This window comes from Phaethon lepturus, unplaced genomic scaffold (genome assembly GCF_000687285.1).
Source record: "Phaethon lepturus isolate BGI_N335 unplaced genomic scaffold, ASM68728v1 scaffold29064, whole genome shotgun sequence".
NCBI lineage: Eukaryota > Metazoa > Chordata > Aves > Phaethontiformes > Phaethontidae > Phaethon > Phaethon lepturus.
Genome location: NW_010535977.1, coordinates 1 through 21,980, shown reverse-complemented (window position 1 = coordinate 21,980; position 21,980 = coordinate 1). Strand labels below are relative to the sequence as shown.

At 40.9% G+C, this 21,980-nt stretch overlaps 2 protein-coding genes across 2 annotated transcripts in view; one reads left to right on the top strand and one right to left on the bottom strand.

The window, feature by feature from the left end:
• Nucleotides 1-21,371, bottom strand: part of IQGAP2 (IQ motif containing GTPase activating protein 2) — a 37,979-nt gene extending 16,608 nt beyond the window's left edge. Inside the window, exons 1-11 of the mRNA XM_010286040.1 lie at nucleotides 21,278-21,371; nucleotides 20,366-20,529; nucleotides 11,787-11,877; nucleotides 7,081-7,242; nucleotides 5,723-5,865; nucleotides 4,576-4,746; nucleotides 2,922-3,005; nucleotides 2,162-2,233; nucleotides 1,936-2,005; nucleotides 1,413-1,621; nucleotides 524-673 (exon numbers count right to left, since the gene is read on the bottom strand). Of these exons, the coding sequence (XP_010284342.1) occupies nucleotides 524-673; nucleotides 1,413-1,621; nucleotides 1,936-2,005; nucleotides 2,162-2,233; nucleotides 2,922-3,005; nucleotides 4,576-4,746; nucleotides 5,723-5,865; nucleotides 7,081-7,242; nucleotides 11,787-11,877; nucleotides 20,366-20,529; nucleotides 21,278-21,371 (1,410 nt within the window). The remainder of the gene's footprint in view (nucleotides 1-523; nucleotides 674-1,412; nucleotides 1,622-1,935; nucleotides 2,006-2,161; nucleotides 2,234-2,921; nucleotides 3,006-4,575; nucleotides 4,747-5,722; nucleotides 5,866-7,080; nucleotides 7,243-11,786; nucleotides 11,878-20,365; nucleotides 20,530-21,277) is intronic.
• Nucleotides 15,526-17,010, top strand: F2RL2 (coagulation factor II (thrombin) receptor-like 2). The gene is made up of 2 exons (XM_010286039.1): nucleotides 15,526-15,571; nucleotides 15,836-17,010. Exons 1-2 carry the CDS (start codon nucleotides 15,526-15,528, stop codon nucleotides 16,921-16,923), a joined length of 1,134 nt encoding a protein of 377 aa, XP_010284341.1. The 3' UTR covers nucleotides 16,924-17,010.
• Nucleotides 21,372-21,980: the final 609 nt, after the last annotated feature.

The window sequence follows — 21,980 nt, the reverse complement described above, 5'->3', positions numbered from 1 at the left end:
GACAGCCACAATGTACCAAATGACAATGGCTATCTACCAAGATGACATTGCATACTACATGTCCACTTAAGTATTAGAGGGCATCTTCCCTGGGAAGATATGAAATTGTTCTAGAAAAACTTCAGTGAGATGAGATAAAAGAGCACAAGAACAGACGCATCATATGCTGTCAGCTGCACAGCAGACAACTTCCTTTCCACCACATATAATGCATAGAAATAGTGACAGTAGTTTATATGGACTAAAAGGCATATGGAAGAAAATACTTCTCTTTGGCTTCAGTACAGACTGAAGTTATTTATTCTCAAGAAAAAAACAGCCATATTTCTTGCATACTTTAAAGACAGCAAGGATTTTCTCAACTGCAGGAAATACTAGAAGTTGATCACAGTATTTGCTGCAGTCTACATACTACTTTGAAAATCTTTTCATAATCACTACTACAGTCACTAAAACAAAGCAAGCAATGTATTTCTAGTTTTTCTTTAGCAATTTGCTGCCATATAAGATTTACAAAGTTTACCTGTAAAAGGTAGAATAAATGTTGATAAGCCTCCAGTTTTTTTCTTCTCTCTTTACTCAAACCTTTGATACCCTGTTTGTCAACCATAACCATCTCTTCCAGCTGACTTTTGCTCTTTTTGTTAAGTTTCTTACTGTGCAGTACCACATCCTGCAGACAGATGATCAAAAGTCTAGATTATATATTCACAAAAAAGACAAATTGGAAAAATTAACATTTTCCCAACCACGTTAAGTGTAATATTCCTCCAAAGGCCATTATTAGCAACTTTGTATATTTTGCTGAACTTTGTATATTCGCTAACCAGTCTTTTTAAGTCCTTTATCTTGTCACCAGTATGGCTTGCCAGCAATGATCATCTGGGAAACCTGATCTCATGACAGACTCATTCATCATTTAGTTAACAATGAACAAGCTCTCAAGTATGATTAGTAGTCTACTCTATTCTACCACAGAAAAGATGCTTAAAATCTGCCAAGAAATTACTATTGTCTACAAGTAGCAAAACAAAGAGTGACATTCAGCAGCAAATTGACATAGCACTCAGGACAAAAGAACAGCCTCTACCATGAGGTACTTTGACATGATTACTTAAGACACACGAAAGAAGTGCTTAATTTACTAGGAGTATTTTAACTAATTGAGGGTGACCAGGTGCTGGCACAAGTTGCTCAGAGAGGTGGTGGAGTCTCCACCCTTGGAGATACTCAAAAGCCAGCTGGACATGGTCCTGGGCAGCCTGCTCTGGGTGGCCCTGCTTGAGCAGGGGGGTTGGACCAGATGACCTCCAGAGGTCCCCTCAAGCCTCAACCGTGCTGTGATTCTGTAATCCTGAGTAACTTCAACACACAGAAGTGCGCAGTACATGGAGCAAACAGAGCCTGCTGACCTGAAGAGTGATTCTGTTTTTCACCAGCAGTCCAATCTTTATATCCATTAAGTTCAAGTCCTTCTCCAGTTGTTGATTGGATCGAATTTTTGTAACCACTTCTTCCCTTAACCTTGTTACTTCTAGTTCTTCTTGGAAGTCTAAGTCACTTTGGTCCAAGAGGTAGGCAAATTTGCGCAGGACAGTCAAGGGTGGATTTTCAGCACCAACTATAGTTAAAGAGGCTTGTTAGTTACAAAATACTAAACACCCCTAAAGCCCTCAGGAAACTGATCACTGTGCAGAGAATTTTGGAACTACAGAAAGAAGTTTATGCCAGTTAGAACAATACTTTTGTCATACTGTGTAAGTACAGCTGTCCAAAATAGTTTCAGCTGTAAAACAATCAGTTTACAAAGACTTGCAACTGCTTTTGAAGGGGAGTAGGAGACTGAGAAATCCCAGGTGAAAGTTTTAAAAAAGATGACTGAACACAGTGACATACTTCTCCAGAAATACACAACATTCAACTGTTACCACTTACTTAGTGTTCTGTAGTCCTCCCTGGCTTTGTTTGCTCTGAGAAATGCTTGTATCTTCACAATTTCGTCATTCTGGAAGGGACCAAGATTAGGCAAAAGAATCTAGTTATGACACATTTGAGCTCAGAACCACACTGCAGAACCTGCGCTCTCTTTCCTGAGATTCCCAAAACTGTCTGTGCAGTCATATTACTCTATTTTAATTGTTCATGTTCAAAATGGACTTACGTGATCCTTGAAGTACTGCAGCCGTTTCCTGTAAGCTCTCTTTGCTAGCCACATTTTGACCCATGACTGAATCTGAAAGTTAAATAAAATTAATTAAAAACTTAACAGCCACTGCACAAACTGTTTTGTGTGTGTGTTTTAAACTCGCTTCTGTCCTCTTCTGCAAGCATGACACTCAGATGCTTCGGGCCATAGGTGGCTGTTCCCCTGGGCTCGTACAGTCCAGTGACCAGATTAATAGGCTTTCACTAAAATAGCAAGTTGAGCTCAAGGCTCTACCACCCATGTGTAGCATTATCTTTAGAAGTAATTTCTACCTTGAAATCTCAGCTCTCAGTTGTAAACTAGTCTCCTTCAGAGATGAAATTAATATCCCACCTGGGATCTACGATCTCCTAATGACATGGTATCCCATTAGCATGTCAGAACAGTGAACATTTTTCAGATAGATGGATTTGACAGCTTTTAACAAAATGATAATGCATGGTGAGCTCAAATATTTTCTAATTTAGTATTATCGAAAGGGAAGCATGAGGAAATCTCTACTATGAGCCACTCAAGCTCAGCAAAGCCTGATAGAAGTCAAACACAGAACTTTCAAAGCAGCAGTTTACTTGAGCTGTCAAACAACTTTCAATGCCACGCAGATTTCTGGAGCAGAAAACCCTCCAGTTTGTGCTCCTAGTCCGATTCCCAGGAGGTAGAGGACCAAGCCAAGGGATAACGCATACTCAGGCCCCAAACCACGGTGGGATCTTACCTTAACTATAGCAGCAACATTGCCTTGAAGCACCTTTAATCTGTCAACATAGCTTTTCCTTTGTTTGAATCCTTTCCAGAAAGCCTATTTTATAAAAGGCGGAAGACCGTTATTGCTAGTAAGAAACTAATATTTATTAAAATCTACATATATACTCTAAAATCCTTAACAGTGTTTATCTTTTAGAGGAAAAACTGCCATTGTGGTAAAAAGATAACTAAGGCATAAGTAAGCTTGCCTCTATATTTTTAAGGTGCCCTGATATATTTCATGTCAATTTTGGCCAACCTCAGCACAAAATTTGTTGTCCAATGCCATTTCCTTCCCTCCCCTGAAACCATCCATACTATTACTACCAGTACACCCACACCTTTTAGCATCCCAGTCACTGGCTTCGTCCCACACAGGGAAGCCGCTGCCAGCTCTTGCCCATTACATCCAACTGCTGTCCCTTACCTAGCTGGAACCTCATTGTTCTTGGCCTGGCCTCCTTCACAAGTCTCCGGTCTTCCAGAGTCTCTCAGGATCATCTTGTACAACAGACAACCACCTCCCCAATTCCTTCACTTTGCGTTCCCTGTGCTAGCTGAGAAGCAAACTCTTGGCAAGGAACTCAATGACGGGGTAACACAGCTACTCTCACTGCCTTTAGCATATTTTGCCTTTCATCTCTAGCCAACTAGTGACACCAGCCTTGTCCTCTACTTGTTTTCCTTTCACAAGCCATTTCTATTCCAATGCCCATAGAATACAATCAGTGAATAACTTTATTTACCTACATTTCTCCATATTTTTGAACCTCTTCACAGACATAGAATTCCTTAAAGAATAGTACAATCCTTTACTGGGTTCAGACACCATACCAAAAAATGAAAAGCCCATCCAATGACAGCTACTATTGGTAAACGTATTTATCATCATGAGTAGTTAAATTAAGTTACTATAGACTAAAAAAAAAAAAGTTGTACATTTATCTATAATTTGGGGTATGTGTGATCGTTTTTCAAGACTGGAATAAATTGCTTCTAGCAGGAGGTGGCTATTTCACCATTTAAAACCAGAGTGCTTGTATTTGTCAGCGTTCACACTCTGAGCAAAAAGTTTCCTTTATACTCCTTTTGGAGTTCAGCAAACTGAAGACATCCAAAAAATACTACCAGAGCCCGAGAATACCAGGGCAGCTGCCACTCCCTACCCAGCTATTACTTCATGGAGCAGAGGCAAACCACTTCCAAGTGGGGATAGTCTAGAAAGGAATGTATTTCTTAATGACATGCTTTGCCAAGAATTTTAGCTTCAATATTCAACAAACATCTTCCAATCTTGTACTGTGTATAATTAGGTGTACAATGCAAAACCTCAGCTCCCCAGAATAACGCCAGGGCTATGTATTTCTGAGCTTCTCCCACTGAAGTAACTTATACTGCAGGTGGATATGATCTATTATTTTAAAACTAGAGATTTGCTATTTAAAAGACCAATTACTCCAATGAGGACAAAAACATATCTGTAGATGTGGAAGTTTGAACTGCTGCTAATAAAGACAGGGAGACAGACCTATCCGAGGATTTTATCAGTGTCAGTAATCAGCCACATCACCTGTCACTACAGAAAGCTGCCCAAGCCAGGTTACCTTCTTGTTCTAGTACTGTACCTGTATTTTGATGGCAGATGGTTCCTGGTTTCGGAGGTATGCTTTTCTCTCTTGATAATTTTTTCTGACTAAGAATCCCCTTGCTCGGGCTTGCAGCTGAACAATCAGATTTTCATTAGCAAGCCACAGCTGCTCTCGATTGTAATCTGCTGTAACTTGCCCAACAATGCTCTGTTAAGAGATCATGGAAAAAGGTCCTTTAAAAGCAAAAAAACCTCAAGCCAAAACCATCTTTGAATATGGTCTGTATTCTCTCCATCATCTGTACAGCTTATGTTCATCCTATCCAAGCCACTCTGATTTTACCCTTACATTTTAATCAGTATGAAGGAAGAGCTACTTTGCTATCACTGAATTTTATATGAAGGATAACTAAACTCCTTTCCAGCCTTAGTTAATCAGCTAGATATGCTATTTTCAGAGAGGTTTTTTGTACTTCAGGAGACTTCTACTTTCCTAATACTTACAGATTTTTTGCAGAAGTCAAAGATCTACAAATACTCACTGAATCAGGGAGCTCTCTGTAGAGAAGCATACTCAAGTATTGCTGCAGTCAGAATTTCAGAAGGACCCATGACTTCAGCTGTTTGTGCAGCAAAGTAAACCTGTAACCTAGATGGGCTGCACCAGAATAGATCACACAAGCCTCTGGGCAATTTATTAACTTTGTTATACTTCATGCTAGCACAAAGCTTCTACAATAAGAGGGTTTAAGTATCACATTCATCCTATTGAAGCTGAGATAGAAGAATGCTGTCAGATGATTAAATCTGAACAAAACAGTGCTTCCACCTGCCCCTGAATACATAATGGCATTCCTTGTCATAGGCCAACGTGAAGTCCAAAAATTCAAACGGAGATGAAGCAATCAGAATTCCTAGCATTGGTGTCTGCTGTTGGCCATTAAAGGTGATGCTGTAACCTCTGGTTAGGAAGTCCCTGAATCATTGTCAGACATCACACAGGAGGCTGTGCTATCACTGTCTGCTTAAGCTTCAGTTGCTTCTATTGGCAGAAGCAGATGCTGAACTAAAATGATCTTCAGTCTCACCCAGGACAGCACATATTGCCATGTCTTGCTACCTCTCTCTCTCTCTCAAATGTTTATACTGCATTTCCAGTAAAAGCAAAAGTTTCAGACACCTACCTGGATTTCTTCACCAGTTAACCATGAAGTTTTTGGTACAACTTCTTCAGGGGCAACACAGGTACCTTCCTCAGTTTCCACATTGTAATAGTAATTGTACATGTTTTTCATTACAAGTTTAATCCATGGACTTTCATTAGAATCTAAAAGCAATACATACCATTAGTACACATTTGTGTCCTGTTACACTGGTAAATTGTGGCTCTCCCTACCCATTTCCCATCTACAGTTGCTACAAGGCCTTTTTACATTCAAAGTCCCTATATATCTTGGGCCAGATGCGTAATAAGGGTATTTTCAAAATATCCTATTATGTGGATCAGGATCATTCTTGTAGAATGAAACAGCTATGAGGTTAGTGTGAATCCACTGCCAGCTTCTCCAAACCCCAACACACCAAGTTGGTGCTTGCTTTTGAAATAGTGTATGCTACATCTTCCATCATCACTCACCTAAGTGGAACTGAGACTGTGTTTATTAAAATTAAATGTTCCTGTCTTCTGGCTGAATGCTGGGTGTTATTGACACTTAGCTCACACTGGACATTTCCTATATCCACATCATTGCCACCTTTAGTGCTTTGTCAAAGACAGCTGTATCCCGACAGGCAGGAAAAGCCTCATTTCCTCATGGACAAAAGGCCCCAAGGTAAAGCTGATAAAGTCGGTTGTGCAAAATGCCCTCTCAAAATTCATGTTGCAGGATGAAACATGCCTACCTACTGTAAGAAAGTGTACTACACTGATGGTAACTTTTTGTTTTAAATTGTTAGCTAATCTTGGCTGTATTAGCTATGCCCAGCTTGCAGCTCTAACATGACATAACATCCTATCATCTTGCTATGGGCAGATTCTAGCCCTAGCTTTTGCTGATACCTGATGCTCTGGCAATGCACAGGGACCATAAATGGGCCATGGACACTTTTAGCAAAGCCTGGCCTGACCTTTGACAGTAATCCATAAGGCTGCGCAGCCTAAGCCTTCTCTGCAACTACTAACAGAAAAAGAAAATCGGGGAATAATGGGGATTTCCGAGAGGATGGACTCGTCTACTGACAGTCACAGAGAAGCTGCCCTAAATTCAGGCAGAGGCTAGTTTGAGACTCTAGGAAGTCTTAGCTAGACTCTGGAAATAGCTGGACGTGTTTTCTAGCATGCATCGTGGTCTGGATGCGTGCAACAGTTCGCATGATATAAAGAACACTTTTGGGCAAGTATAACATTTCTCAAAAGATTTCAAAGAACAGCAACTGTGTTCTTGAGTTTACAGCAATTTTAGGTAAGCCTCTTCTGTGCTAGTTTTCCAGTTGCCTCAGTGATACAGAGATGTGGAACTGTCCTATTCAGGAAGGTTTTTACCTTCTCTAGTTTTCAGCTTCTTTGCTTCTGAGAGGTTCCTGAAGTAGGTTTCAGCACACTCTGGAACAACTCGTAATCCAAATTTGGACTGCAGTATCATAAGGATTGCCTGTGAATCTCCCTTCTCCAAGCTCTTGTTAATCATTGATGCTCCAACAGCCACTAGGGTAAAATAATTACATGGAAAATTAAGTGTTTTATACTCTGCGTACCCACAGCTCTAGCCTCCAGCAACTTTGATAATGGATTTCTGAGGCTGGCACACACAGGCAGCATGACATACACAGAAATTCAGTGCTTCACCCATTCACAGCCTCCTTCATGCTTGTAAGGACAAGTATTTGAGAGAACAGCCAGCTTGTTAGATAGAAAGCGTGCGCTCTTCCCAGGCTGGGATGCAGCCACAGCACAACCGAGAGCAGTCTGAGGGCACAGCTGCTCCCTCATAAGGTGCCACACCACACGACACCAGGGTGGTGGTGGTAGGTACCCACCACTCAGCCTGAATTAACAGGCAGGCCATCAAGCAGTCGCTTGGGGAGCCTTCTAGAGATGCATGAAGTCATTAGGTTACAAGATGTAAACATTAACATTCACTTCTACTGTGCAAAATGGGAGTAAAACCTGATTGCCTTGAACTACAGCAGCGCCAACAGAATCCTAATCAGGATCCTGAAGCGACCCTTTCTTGTCCTCACCCCCTGGGAGCTTGTCTAAATCTGATGCAGCAAGTTCATGCCCTTGACTTTGACAGATGCAGCTTTTGCTTCCAGGGCACATAAGTGATACTGTGAAGCATGTTTGAACTTTGAGGTTATATGAAGTTAGCTGTACTCTGATTCAGGACTTCCTAAGTGTCCTTTGCTTTGTGTGGGTCCCACCATCACTGGAGGAGCTGATACCACCACACCTGACAGGATGTAGCAGCACATGCCACTTCAAAGTGCCTTACACACTAGAGGTATATGCTGCTTTAGAAACGACTGCTCTGGTCTTTAATGGTGTTCCTTCACATCTAAATTCAAGATCCATGCACAGAGGAACAAGTGAATAAACATATATGGCTAGAACATATACATTATATACTGGCTTAAGTGAATCTGGCTACCTTTGCATCCCACAGCTGCCCTTCATGCTGCAACACTGAACGATTTTTCTTATCTTCTGTGTATCCAGATCAATACAAAAAAGGTCCCTCCCCACGCTCAGTGCTCTGCCTATGCATTCGTCCAGCCAGAGCTGACTCAAAAGGCGCTCAGTATCAAGAGCCTTAGTATAGGGGGCACTGCGTGAGACTGAGCAGGCAGGAGAGCAACTTGGCAAGAGAAACAGTTTTTCTTTGTGGTTAGTTTGACTAAGGTGGAATGGGCACCTTTGGCTAGACCGCAACAGGTCAATCTCCAAATACTTTGGCAGCCAACTGAGAAACAAAGTGAACGCACAACACCACACCATGACCATCTGGATTTCTAGCAGGTATCATCCTGCTGTTTTTCTGTGCTTTGAAACAAGCGGACCCATGCCAGGCACAGGCTTGTGCTCCCCACAGGACTGGAGGTGACTTTGTACCACAGCTGTGGTATCACCGTGCCCAGGCATCCAGCCTCAGCAGCGAGGAAGTGGGAAAAACTGGGAAGCCACATGTTACCTCTTGCTGCTGCTGGCCCACGTGGCTCTGGGTGCTCAGCCCTACTCCTCATACACAGTCCTATGTGCCCTCTCAGCTCTCGCCACCAGTGTTTGAATTCTTCTCTTCCTCCTTCTCATCCTATAGTTGTGGATGCTGGAAGCTATTGTTATGAAGACAAAAGAGCACACAACCTAGCTAACAGCTGTTTACGTAGGTCTCTTGCTGCCTGTCTGTTTCTGATCTTTTAGCTAATTGTTCCTTTGTTTTAGTAGGAAAAGGTAAGAAAAATATTTAATAAGGAAAAAGACCAATTCAGTAGAAGTTATTCCTTTACACTGAAGCGCTAACAATTCATACTGTGGCTGTTGCTCTAAAGAAGGGCCATGTGGCCCCTGTAAAATTGTAAACTAAAAGGAGCTCAGCCATACCCAGCTGCAGAAGAACTCTGGTTGGCTTCTGCAGCAGTGGGGATGTCAGTACCAGATCAACACTGTGAAGAGCTCTTTTCCTCACCCATCCTCCCTTTAAGCAGCTAAGATATACAAAGATAGAGCTGTCTGGTGTGATAAGCCTGAACTCTCAACAGGGCCAAAGACCAGCTTTTTCCTTTAACATGGGCTCTGTCATGACAGATGGACCATTCCTGTGCAAGGCTGAAGGTCTGTATTGGTATTCCTGAAAGCTATACAGCTGATATATGGCTAATCTCTTTTTGTCCTCCACTTGGATAAGGAATACAATGGTTAATGTGATTCAAGAAGTGAAGATGATGTAAACTGCACAGCAAACACCACAAAGAATTAGGAAGCGCACCAGCGTTTACTGAACACGTCTTCCTAAATGAAGATACAAAATAGGGAGTCTTTTACTGACAGGGAACAGAGTTTGTAAAAGCCTTCTAAAATTTTAATATTGTAGTATTTAATATTTATATAATGAGTAAAAATTACTTTGGAAGGGATCAAGACAGTTTCCGTACAGCTGTCAGTGCTTTCTCTTATTTTAGTGCTTATTTTATTGCCATTATTGCAGCAATCTCAAAGATACACTTTGTTCTGACTGAAAAAAATAAATCTTTGACTGTGTTGCAAAAGCTTTGGAGTGGGAGGTGGGGAGTTGTTTGCCTTTCAAAAATAAGGTCTCAGACAGAACAAAACAAAAGTTCATTTCCAAGTTGTGATCAAGCTGAACTAAATTTAGACTATGTGAACACAACATACTAACTTCCTGAGACAGAAAGTGTTTGTTATAGGAAGTATCAGGTTCTATGCCATGGGGAAATTTTAAATCTCATTTTTTAGCTGCAAAATCTTAGAGCACTTCTGAAGAATGTGCTGTGCTGACACTGTTTCCTTTCAACCCAAAGGTCAGAGTACAGGAGATTAGTAGTTGTTTCCACAAATGACTTGTTAAAACAGTTCTACTGATCATACTCGATTATGAAAAGCTGTGCATTTACTACAAACATGGTGCCACACACTAAATGAAAAGATTTTACTACAACAACTAACTAGCAGATGGAGCAGTGGCTTATCTTAAGCAACATCATATGGTACTGGTATATGGATAATGCTGTGCTAACTTCTGTAAGCCATTTATAAGATGTAAGCGTAATTCTTTTATACCAGTGAACACAAATGAGGATGTTTTCAAGTCACTCTCTAGCTTTAACTTACATCTGTTTAAGCTATGCATTTCCTTCCCTTCTTTGTGCTCAGATGTCTCCTCATGCCTCTGGGTGGCATTGCTGGGAAGACGTTTTTGCCCACAAAAAAAGGTGTCAACACTGCTGCATACAAGAGTTTGGCTGGGACAATGTATGTGTGTCTGATCCCGTCTCAGAAAGCACAAGTCAGGTGGCTTTTCACTACAGATACGTGACCCACAAAAATACTTCAGGTGTCTTCAGTGTATCTGACTGGCTACATTAAGACCATTAATTAAATCAATTCTAAAGTAACGGTAACAATAAATTCAACGTTTCTGTAGCAGGGATGGAAGATTTTGAAATGGCTAGCTGTGCTTCTTTTCTTCCACCCACAATTTCCAAAGCAGTAACTATGGGCATAGCCCGCCGCACTGTACTAACGAAGGCTGAATGCGGCACTGCAGGAATGCACCGAGTTCAGCAGTTGTATTCACAAGCTCTTAGGGTGCAAAAGAAGGCGACACTGACTCACCCAAAGCCAACTCAAGCAGAAGGTGAACGAATACCGAATACCAAGCTAACAGCCTCGGCTGGTCTGAGCTGGCCCCAGGCAGAAACATGTAGGGACACCACCATGCTCTCCAGCGTGCCCCATACACCCAGTCACGCTTGTCTATATGTTACTTGGCACTCAAAGTTTATTACATGTTATGGATATTTTTTCTAAAATTATTATATTCAATCCAAACTTTGACAGAAGGTGTTGAGTACACCTAGTACACAATGCTCTGAGAGGATACGCCTCAGTTTTTTTCCTGCAGGTTTCCTCCTCTTTGCAGACTGGGAGAGCATGCATTTCTCCAAGAAGCCCCAGTCTCCTCCTTATACTACTTTTGAAGTCAATGTGTTCTTAATTTTTATTTGTTAACACTTAATAAAGGGCTATGAAATCAATATGAAATAATAAAAGGTTATATCATGAAATAAGAATAAGCAAAGTTGTAAACATTTAAGAATTTGCTGTTACAACATGTATCAGGATTTTAGTCTTATAGAAGCAAAACAAGCTCTCAGTCTATCTATTCCCATTCACATTTCCTTCTGTTGCACCAGACATTATGTGAAAATGCACTGATACTAGAAATTCTGGTTATATTTTTAACTTTTATAACCAAAATCACTAACTTATTAGCCAACCTTTAAGGATTACTACTTTCAATTTAAGGATTTACTACTTTTACTTTACCAATACTACCCCTGGAGATTTAAGTCACTCTAATTTCAGTATGGCAAAGAATAAGCATTCATTTCTTTTGAGGTATTTAAGGGCTGCCACACTTCCCTGAAGTGGAAAAAAAATACATTACTGATTTCATTTTTTCAAGACTAAGAAAAACAGGAGCAATACAGATGCAAATCAATGCTTACAGATTGCTGCTTCTTTTATATTGTTATTGGCATCACTGATTCCTTTTTGTATTTCATCCAGCCACAGAAGTGCTGATTCATCTTGGCATTCCTGGAAAAAGTATAGAGAAAAGCCTTGAAAAAACTGAATTATAACAAAAGCTGTCTGAACATACTGATAGAACTCCGATATACAAACTCCCTTTGCAAAGCCCTTGGATACTAAAAATAATCTGACCAATTAAAATCAGCAATAAAACATGCTCATATTCTATTTATCAACTTGAATAAACTCCTGTTCAAATAAAAGGCTCTGGAAGTTTTCCTGTGTAGAAGACACCATCCTGCTAAAGATGAATTAAAATTGTGAGCGAAGCTAGAAACATCTTCATTTCCGTAATACGTAGGCAAAGCGATCAGGGCACAAAATAAAACCACACATTATCAGGCAGCTCTGTGACGGTAGCATTAAGAGCACAAAGCAGAAGATTGCAGGAAGTTGGCTTTCTTTCAGAATCCCTTCTTTGGAAAGGATCCGTGTGTACACCTGAGTACACATGGCATTAGAAAGTGCCAGCAAAAACTGACAAAGAACCAGGACACAGGTTTATTAATGATGACTTAGCGCAGGTGGCGAACATTTCAGGAATTAAGCAGCAGAGCAGGTCTCAGTCTTCCTACAGGCTAACAGTGGATGGCATTAAACCCGAGTCAAAGTAGAGGGTGCAGGAAAGCGGGATCACCATCCCCACGAACCAACTGTGCTCCTGTTGCCCAGATTCACAGGTGACCTGGCATTTTGGCTAAGAAAATAAGGTTTCGGTGCTAAAGTGACATTTAAAAATCTAATCCAGTAGGTGGAAGAACAAATTTCATTTTAAAGAGGAAATAGGAGTGCCAGTTCTGCAATAGACTAATGATGACAGAAAAAGGAATGTACTGATTTGATAAAGATCTAGGAGTACATAGACACAAGTATTTCAGGAAATAAAAGCCAAAAATCTCTCTCAGGCTATAACAGTGTGGATAAAAAAACAGCTTCACAATGGATATCCCTGTTTGTGCACCCAGCTCCAGGCCAAAAATCCAGTAAGTCTGTTATTCACAGAAATTAAAGAGCAAACAGTAAAAAAAAGTAACGACAGATTCTTCATTCAGTTTGCATCATATATGTAAACAAGGCAGCAGAATATCTAAATAAAATCAAGTAGTATGAGGCAGTTGCATGACAGTGGACATCCACGGCAGGTCTAATAGAAAGTTAGAGTTAACAGTTGAGAGAGTGTATACTAAATTCTCAAACTACGCCTGACAATTTTGCGAAAACGATTGAGAAACTGAAAAGAATTCCTTATCTGGTGTCCAGCTTCTACACACTAAATACAAGAACAGACACAAATACTGCTCTGGAGCCAAGTACAGCTTATGCTGTGCATTGCCACTAGCTTGGAAGCCACACCAAAACTTGGGCTAACTTTGTCTGGTGGAAGCAAACTGTTGTTATCTGGCACTCAAGAAGAAAAAAAGCAGGGAGGGGGGAACAACACAAAAAACAGGCAGAGAAAAAGGAAGGGATCCAAAAAGCAGCAGATGAAAATAGGGGAAAGGTTTTAGAGGCTGCAGGCTGTGAAGGGGTGGGAACTGTCTGAGCAGAGCAGGCAGCCGGATCGAAGGAACACAGACAGCTAATAGCGGGTGGGTAAGTAGAAGGCAAAGCAGAGCACAGTTTTCTTACATATGTGGCTTGCTTTCACCTTCACATTTCCTAAACAGAGATCACCACATTCTTCCCCAAGACTGGCTTCTTCCTTGAAAAGGGTACAGAGTTCAGCAACATGGGATTTCAGTCTGACTTTTTTTCCCCAGAAAACACCTTTTGTCCCCAAGCATCTGTATGTACAATTCCTGTAGAATGCTCCACATTGGCTTCAGACTAATGGTAAATTAGGAGTTAAATTGCTGTTGTAAAGCAATTTTATCTGTGTTGGGCAGTGTCTGAAACTGAGTCATGTGTGCATATTTGGATACGTCACACCCTCTTGCTGTAGTAGACAAAGAACAAACTTGCTCCTTACCATAAACCTCATGCCTACAGGATGCTTCTGGAGGACAGATCAATCATTCTTTAGTCCCTGACAGAGGGGAAAACAGTCCCCCACAAAACTCCTCCTGAGATGAACTAGAACAACATCATTTTTTGGCTAGCTGGATTTCACGTATTACAATGAAGATACTGGTTTTCACTGGACTGGTCTCGCTTATCTCCAGCCTTTTCACAACAGGTTAGTCCTCCTTTCTGCATCTATTCTACATTTTAGTCAGTAACATGGGCTTTTTGACGATGTTGGTGCTTTGCCAGCTTAAATGTGTTGTACGAGCACCATTACAGATAGCTGCGCTCTAGGAAGTCTTACTTACAGCATTATTCGTTATTCTTTCAGCAACACCTTACTTCCCCCCCTCGCCCTTCACCCAGTCACTATAAGGAATTTTATTTGAGGTATCTTTCTGTGCTTACTGAAGACGCACCCTCTCTCTAATATTTCTGTAGTGATATGATAATCTTAAACCTGTAGGGTCTTGTACTTCCTGCTTTAAAACATTCAACAGAATTACGACTTTGCCAATGGTACTATTAAAATGAAATTCTCAGGTAACTACTGTGATAAAAATAACCACAGGAAATGATAAAATAATAAGCCAAATTTTTTTTCCTCACTACAGTTAAAGCTGTTTTCAAGCCAAGCTTATGTTTAAAAGCTGTTTTATATGTACAACATATATGCACGTGCACATACATATAGGTCTCTTGAAGAGCGACTAAAGTTAATTTTCTGGATTAACTACTCAGAAAATTACTGAAAGCAGTGCAGTCCACTAATTATTATTTCAAAACATTTGACCATAAATCTGCCAGTGAACACAGATAAAATTGGTTTTCATATTTTGTTCCAATATGGAAGGATAAAAGAAAAACCCACAGATTTTAATCCAAATGTCAGTTCACTTCTGAATTCCAGTTTCAAGATGCATGCTCTAAGCTTTGCACTAAGTCTTTTGGCATTAAACAGGGCTAAGAATGTTTCTGAATTACAAAATTAATTACACAACTGTTTATTCTGGAAAATCTATTTTGCAAAATGCTTTCTCAAACCAAATGTTGAACACATTTGTGCTTCAAGTGGAAGTGTCAGTGTCTTTTACAAAGTTCTCTCCTAAAGACTGAGTAACAGATGTTAATAAAGTGGCATCGTTGGATTTGCCCACATGCTAATGATATTTACTCACTGAAAATTTTGTTGCTGCATGAGAAGTTTTATCCGCTTACCAATATATTTGATCAAATATCAGTCCAAACATTTGTATTCAGTTCTGAAATCTAACTGCCCTTCCTCACATACGGAAGCTGAAAAGACCTGGTTTGCTTTAGTCAGGAGCTAAAGAATACAGAACACTAACATTAATCTGATATGCGAGACCAAAAAATTGAGGGTTATTTCAATTTTCTAATTTGAAAGTTTCAACTTGTGTTAGGCAAGACAGTGCTTTTTACATCTTTTGTAGTCAGGCATTTATTTCATCTGTAAGTGACAAAGATAGTACTGCTGTTTGCTTTGGAAATTCTGATCAAGCCTAGACCAAGGCTGCTGCTTATATAATGAATTACCAACATTGCTACTAACAAGCAAAACCATCTACCAGTGATAAACGTTACACAAGTGTCTGCTGTTTTTGCCAAAGATTACTGAAAACATCCAAAATGGAGATAGATCGGTTTAACACTAAATTCATGCTAAGTTTTCAAGGTTGGGTATGAGATGACAAATAAAGTGAATATTGTCCTTGAACACATTTGATATGAATGCCCCAGGCAAAGAATACCACTAAATCTTTTAAACATATATATAACGCTTTTATATGTTTGATATATATATATATGTATATATTTAAGCATTATATATGTAATGCCTTCCACATGGAGAGGAATACCCTTTTCCTTATCTGAAGCTGAGTTATATTGCTAATCCAGTAGTTTGCCTTTTTTACCAATTTCAACTCTTTTTTTTAAGCTTCTGAATTTTCACTGAATGGCTCTGCAATTAAAACTGTGTCTCTTATCAAGACTTTCCGTGGAATTTCAGCAAGGGACTACGATTACATCCCCCCTTACGCTATAGAAGGGGAAACGAAGACCATCCATGTCAGAGAACACAAATGCTCTTCAAAAAAGTCAAACGACTCCACCTTGACAGAAGTGAACAACACCACGCTGGAGTACCTGACCAGTTCTCTGAGCACCAAGCTGATACCCACTGTCTACCTCAGTGCTGTTTTATTGGGCGTACCGTCTAATGCCATCATTTTGTGGATGCTGCTTTTCAGGATCCGGTCCGTATGCACTGCCATCCTCTATACAAACTTGGCGCTTTCAGATCTGCTCTTCTGCATCATGCTGCCCTTCAAAATAGTGTACCACATCAACGGGAACAACTGGATTTTTGGGGAAATGATGTGCCGAACTACCACTGCAGTGTTTTATGGCAACATGTACTGCTCCATTCTGCTGCTCACATGCATTAGTGTGAGCCGCTATGTGGCCATTGTCCACCCCTTCACCTACAAAAGCCTGCCGAAACGTGCCTATGCCATCGCAGTTTGTGCTACAGTGTGGACCATTGTCTTCTTGTACATGGTCCCGCTCTGCATAATGCAGCAAAGCTATTACGTGAAACAACTAGATATTTATACCTGTCACGATGTGCATAACGCCTGTGAAATGATATCTTCTTTCCAGTTCTACTACTATGTTTCTTTAGCAGTCTTTGGGTTTTTAATACCTCTTGCAACTATCATTTTCTGCTATGTCTCAATTATACGAACACTCCAGACTCATGAATGGTTTTGGTACGTTAAAGTTAGTCTTTTGATCCTCACTATCTTTGCTATTTGCTTTGTGCCAAGCAATATTATCCTTATTATCCATCACTTTAACTATTACTATTACAACACAGATAGATTGTATTCTTTTTATCTAATTGCATTATGCCTTAGCAGTTTAAACAGTTGTCTTGATCCTTTCCTTTATTTTCTGATGTCCAAAATCAGAAGTCAATCCAATATTTACCTAACAATGGTTAAAATATCCAGGGAGAAATGAATTTAGTTCTGTATTTATATAATTGGAATTATGACTTTGTATAGCATTATCCCAGACAGCAAAAAAACTCAGGTGCAACCATTAAACTTAAAAATGAAGTGTTAAAAAACATGATCTCAGTAAAATTTACTTCCTTCCACACTCCACACAAGGAATGTCTTCAGAAATACACTTCTCCAGCTCTATAATTTTATCACATATATTGCAACATCTGGTGTACCTACATTCAGGGAGGTGGCTCCGCACCTCCATTTCCTTCTGAGAAGATCACTTTCAGGGCCATGGGGAAGAAACCAGAATATCAGTCACCACAGTTTCTGGACGCCAGAAGAGGAATCAATATCCGAACAGCACTTTTAGGCCCATTCATGGTTTTCAATTACTTCAAATTAGCTCTCAGCTCACAATCAGTGCAGGAAGAGTGATGTGAAAACAAGTTTTTGGCCCAGTGGCAATGTGAACAAGTAAAAGCACTTTCTACATGCCCAGGAGCTGTTGACCTTTGCAGAAGATCCCTGTCACATAACCAAGAGCAAATACTGCCCTCGGTGTTGGAAATAAAGAGCCAGAGTACCCACACATTCAAGGGGAAGCAAACCTACAGTTGTAGACGTGGAGCCTGACACTTCCAAGGCAGCATCTCTTGTGAGGCTGCTTAACCAGCTTTGCACCAGAGACTTGTTGTTCCACTTCGTCAGCGCCTGCACTCCTCTAGCCCATGAGGATTGCTGGGAGCTAACTCTTATCAGTGTGAATCCAGGCATGTATTATTCTTGCTTGGTAAGCAGAACGGGGAAGCTATTTTGTAGTTTTCTCTGTTTCCACATCCTCACAGGAAATACCTACAGCGTTACAAATACTGAAGCTAGTTATGATTGATTGTCCAAGTTAATAAAGCAGGGGGTCAGCTTTTATGTTTAGAGAAACTCAAAAGCTACATATATACTAAATGTAAGTTCCTACAAAATGAACTCAGTGGTTGGCATTTGTATTTGTAACTGTAGCATGTAAGACAGCGATGAGAAAAAATGTTTTACATCACTTTGATAATAGTATTGTAAAAACATTACTTAAATAAAATCAATTGCACTGGAAAACGTCTCCAGGGAATTTGCAGCCTGGTAAGACTCCCCCTCTTCAACTTCTTCTGGCTCCTAATTTAAGTTAGTTTTAATCATGCCATTCCCTCAACATGCACAAGAACAGATTTTAAAGATAACTTTAAAATAATCCAGATGTTATACAACTATTGTAAATATAAAAAATGTGAACCTAACTAAAACCTGTGTGCCTATCACTCAAAAAATAACACAGGAACCATTTCAGAGTTTGGCACATCTGTTTAACTTTTCAGGTATCCATAATACACTCCCTAAATACAGGACTTCGCTGGGACCTGAATTCACTTGGTTTGAAACGGCCTTGAAAACTGTTAGAAGTTGTGGTTTAAGATTACAGGAGTAAATAAATTCCAGGTTTGCCTTTTCAATGTCAAGCAAGGAACAAGTAGGTGTGATCTGAAATTAAGACCCGTAACAGATACTGGGAGGTTTGGGTGCAGACTCTCCTTCTCCAAACCCACCACAGCTACAGGGACATGACAGCAGGCTGGTTAGAATAAGCAAGCAGGTTTGATCCATATGTTTTTCCAGATTTCCAGATGTGGGGGAACACAGGAAGTTCACAGGCAGATCTATCTGATCCTTGTAAATCAAATACTTCCTTTTACCATGGCCTACTCTTAAAACTTGCTAAATACAATTAAAAGCAGATCTGCTTTATAAACAGGGCTCAGAAAAAGTGGGGGATAGACAGGCTTTAGACATTGCACTGCCTTTTCCATCCTGTTTGGATTTTTTAATACAAGGAAGGTTCAATGTAAATCGTATCTTTACCTAAAAGAATGGCGATGCCTGTGTGACTGACTAGCATAGAAAGTCAGATTAACACATCTGAGTATTTCTTTCGGGAGCACAAATAGTACAGTGTCTTGTCTTCCTAAACAGGAACAATGCCGCTCTTTACAGAGAGGGTGTTTTAAGTAGTGGTCGAAGGACTGCAAAAACAAAATACACGAGGAGAGAAAGGCCAGCGGCAGTCTCTAAGAACACCAAAAATTTTTGGAGAAGAAGATTTCCAAGAGATTGCACAACCTTTGTTCCAAAACGTGGAGGCACCCGTTTGTTTCCTGTCAGCACATTCACACAGGGACGGGAGTAGGCACCAGCTCTGCACCCAGTGGCAGCCGGCAGGAGCGACCCAGGGCAGGGCCGCTGCGTGCAGGCGCCTGCACAAAGGGTCTGGCTTGTCCCGGGCCAGCACCGTGCAGCCATCACCTGCACTGACGCTCTCTGCACGCAAACGCCAGCCCTGGCCCTCCCAGGACAGGTGAAGTAGTTAGCAGGCACTGAGCCCTCCGCCGTACACACGGTGAGGGAAGAGGCTTTTTGGAACCCAGGGCACAGTGAAACCAGCTGCTACCTGGGAACTCAAGTAATACCTTGAGACGTGCAAATGCCTTTTGAAAGCTCTGACCGCGGACTGCAGAAACACGCTGCTTCACAGCAGGTACCACCCATAAGGTGGCACGATAGCTGGAAGGTATTTCTACAAGCCAAAGTTCAGGGACTTTCTCCAGCTGACCATTTTACTATAGGAACACATTATGTGAATTTTAAGTGCCTTTTCCCAACACTGGACATTTTAAGTGCTGTGCTAGTAGCTTTAGCTAATCTTGTGCTCACTCACATCCTGCAAGCTGTTAGGCTGATCTTTGTTTATGCTTCCCTGAGCTGTGATCCTAACCAGGACACTGCTTTTGGGGAAGCAGATAGCAATATGCTGCTGAGATGGCTTTAAATTGAAGGCACATACAAGATGGCTAGTATGTTGCATGATAAAGCCAGAACAGAAATATGTACAAAACTTCACTACTATAAGACACACGATTTAGGCTACGGAGACTCCTCAACAAAGTACTTCCCAGAGGCTTGTTGAAGAAAACCATGACTCCCTTCAGCATGACTATGACTCCTTTCTGGCAGAACCTCCAATTTACATCCTTGTGGTAACTACCTGCCTGACACATAGTCTAGTAACTAGATCCTTGCACCGATTCATAACTATGTCAGGGCCACTGCTGCCCATGTTTTGTAATTGCTGCAGCAACTAGTAGAATTGAAAATAAGCAAGGTTGCGTCAAGTGAGTAGCAACACACATGCAGAATTTGTCTTAGTATTAATACATTGAGAATTGATCCCTTTTGCCAGTCAGAAAAAGTTGTAGTGAAAATGACTTAGTGCCAGTTTGTTGTCGTTGGCTTATTTACAACCCCTTTGGCACAGCTGATCCAAACATCAGGGGAACAGGACAGGGACACAGGTGTAAGTGAAAAGCATTGACATTTCAGTTCAGACAAACAGCAACAGTCAAATCTCTAACCTTGCATTTCTGTGCTTTGGCATGGTACAGAACATCCTGGTAGTGCCTTGCATTTACTGGTCTCACATCTTGCAACTTGGCTGTGGGCAACAGTAGGGTTTCTAGAGTTTTCTCAGGATTTCCTTGGTCAATTGCTTCATTAATGTGGCCAATTGCAATGATTCCTATGAAACAGAAAAGTTATTGAAGATGTAGTTATCAAAGAAAGATGTAACTTACCTGATACCAGGTACAAACAAAGCAGTGACATGAAGAACAGAAAAATCAAGTAACAAGAAGCAGAGGCAGGCAGCAGCAGATGATTTAAAATTATTTTTGCTCAAATATTTGTGTGAAGCTATTATATTGTACAGTATTCCTTTCTGCCACAGTTATTGATTGATATGAATCTACCTCTTCATAAAAATCAGACTTACCCTTGCTGAAAAAAGGAAAAGAGACTTCTCTCAGGGCAGGAATATCTACATGAAGCTTAAGGAAAGAATGGGTGTCGTATCTAAATATATTCACCTACATAGTTGCTGACAGTGCTGAAAGACTTGTTTTCAAGTGATTTCAGACCAAATTACTTGAAACCCTGATTTGGACAAATGTATACCTACTAGCCTCCCAGCTATAGCATTACATAGCAACTTAATTTCATTTCTTTAAATTTCACCTTAAATAACCAATCTGATAATGCTGACCTTATGAGAAATCACTTGATTGTTCAGACCAGTGGCACTCAGGACTTCAAGTCAGCAAGTAACATGTCCCAGTGTATTTCATAAAACCTCTAACTCATTTTCTTCAGACTGGTGTCAACACTTTAAAATCCATTTCTTCTTACCCCCAGTGACGAAGCATGCTGCGTGGGGTCCTTTCTCCCTAAAACTACACCAGAAGGGCACCAGCCAAGGGCTCCTCCATCACCTGTGGGGGATGGCATTGCTGTTGGCAGCAGATCATCTCTCACAGAGTCTCTCACAGACCCACCACAGCCCAGCTGGTGGGGCCACAGATCCATGCTCTCACAAGGCTTTGGGAATGAGCAAACCTGGGGTACTACCAAAGGAGGACTGTGCAGACATGAAGGCTTGCTTATGGAAAGAGGCCACTCTTCCTCCTGCCCTCTCTACCCCAAATACCCGTGCCTGGGCAAGGACCAGTGTCACTGAGACCAAGCACAGCTGTTGTAGTACTAAAGACTGATTCTCCTAATTTAAGACCATCTTCCTTAAGGCCTGTTTCAACTCCTAGTCACTGCAGACATTCAGATAAAGAAATTATGTCCATCAGATGAACTGCTCAGCATTCTACCCTGCCAGAGGGCACACATTAGGAGCGAGCCACAAGGGTTCAGGGCAACCAGCTGGCTAGATTTAGGAAGCAACAGTCCAGTCAGTTTTAGTATTTCTGTAATGTAAACCTTTGCTTACCCGTAAGAAACAGTAGCAGACACGACACTGATGGCAGTGTGGGAAGGGCACAGACATCATGCATCAGTGCCACCCTGGAAACAGGTGACACCCCTGGTGCCTTACGAAGGTTCTCAAACTATACTCAAGACTGCTTCCCAAACAGCAAGTGGTCTGAAAGCTGGCCTCTCCTTTCCTTGCTCCAGCAAACTGGGCAT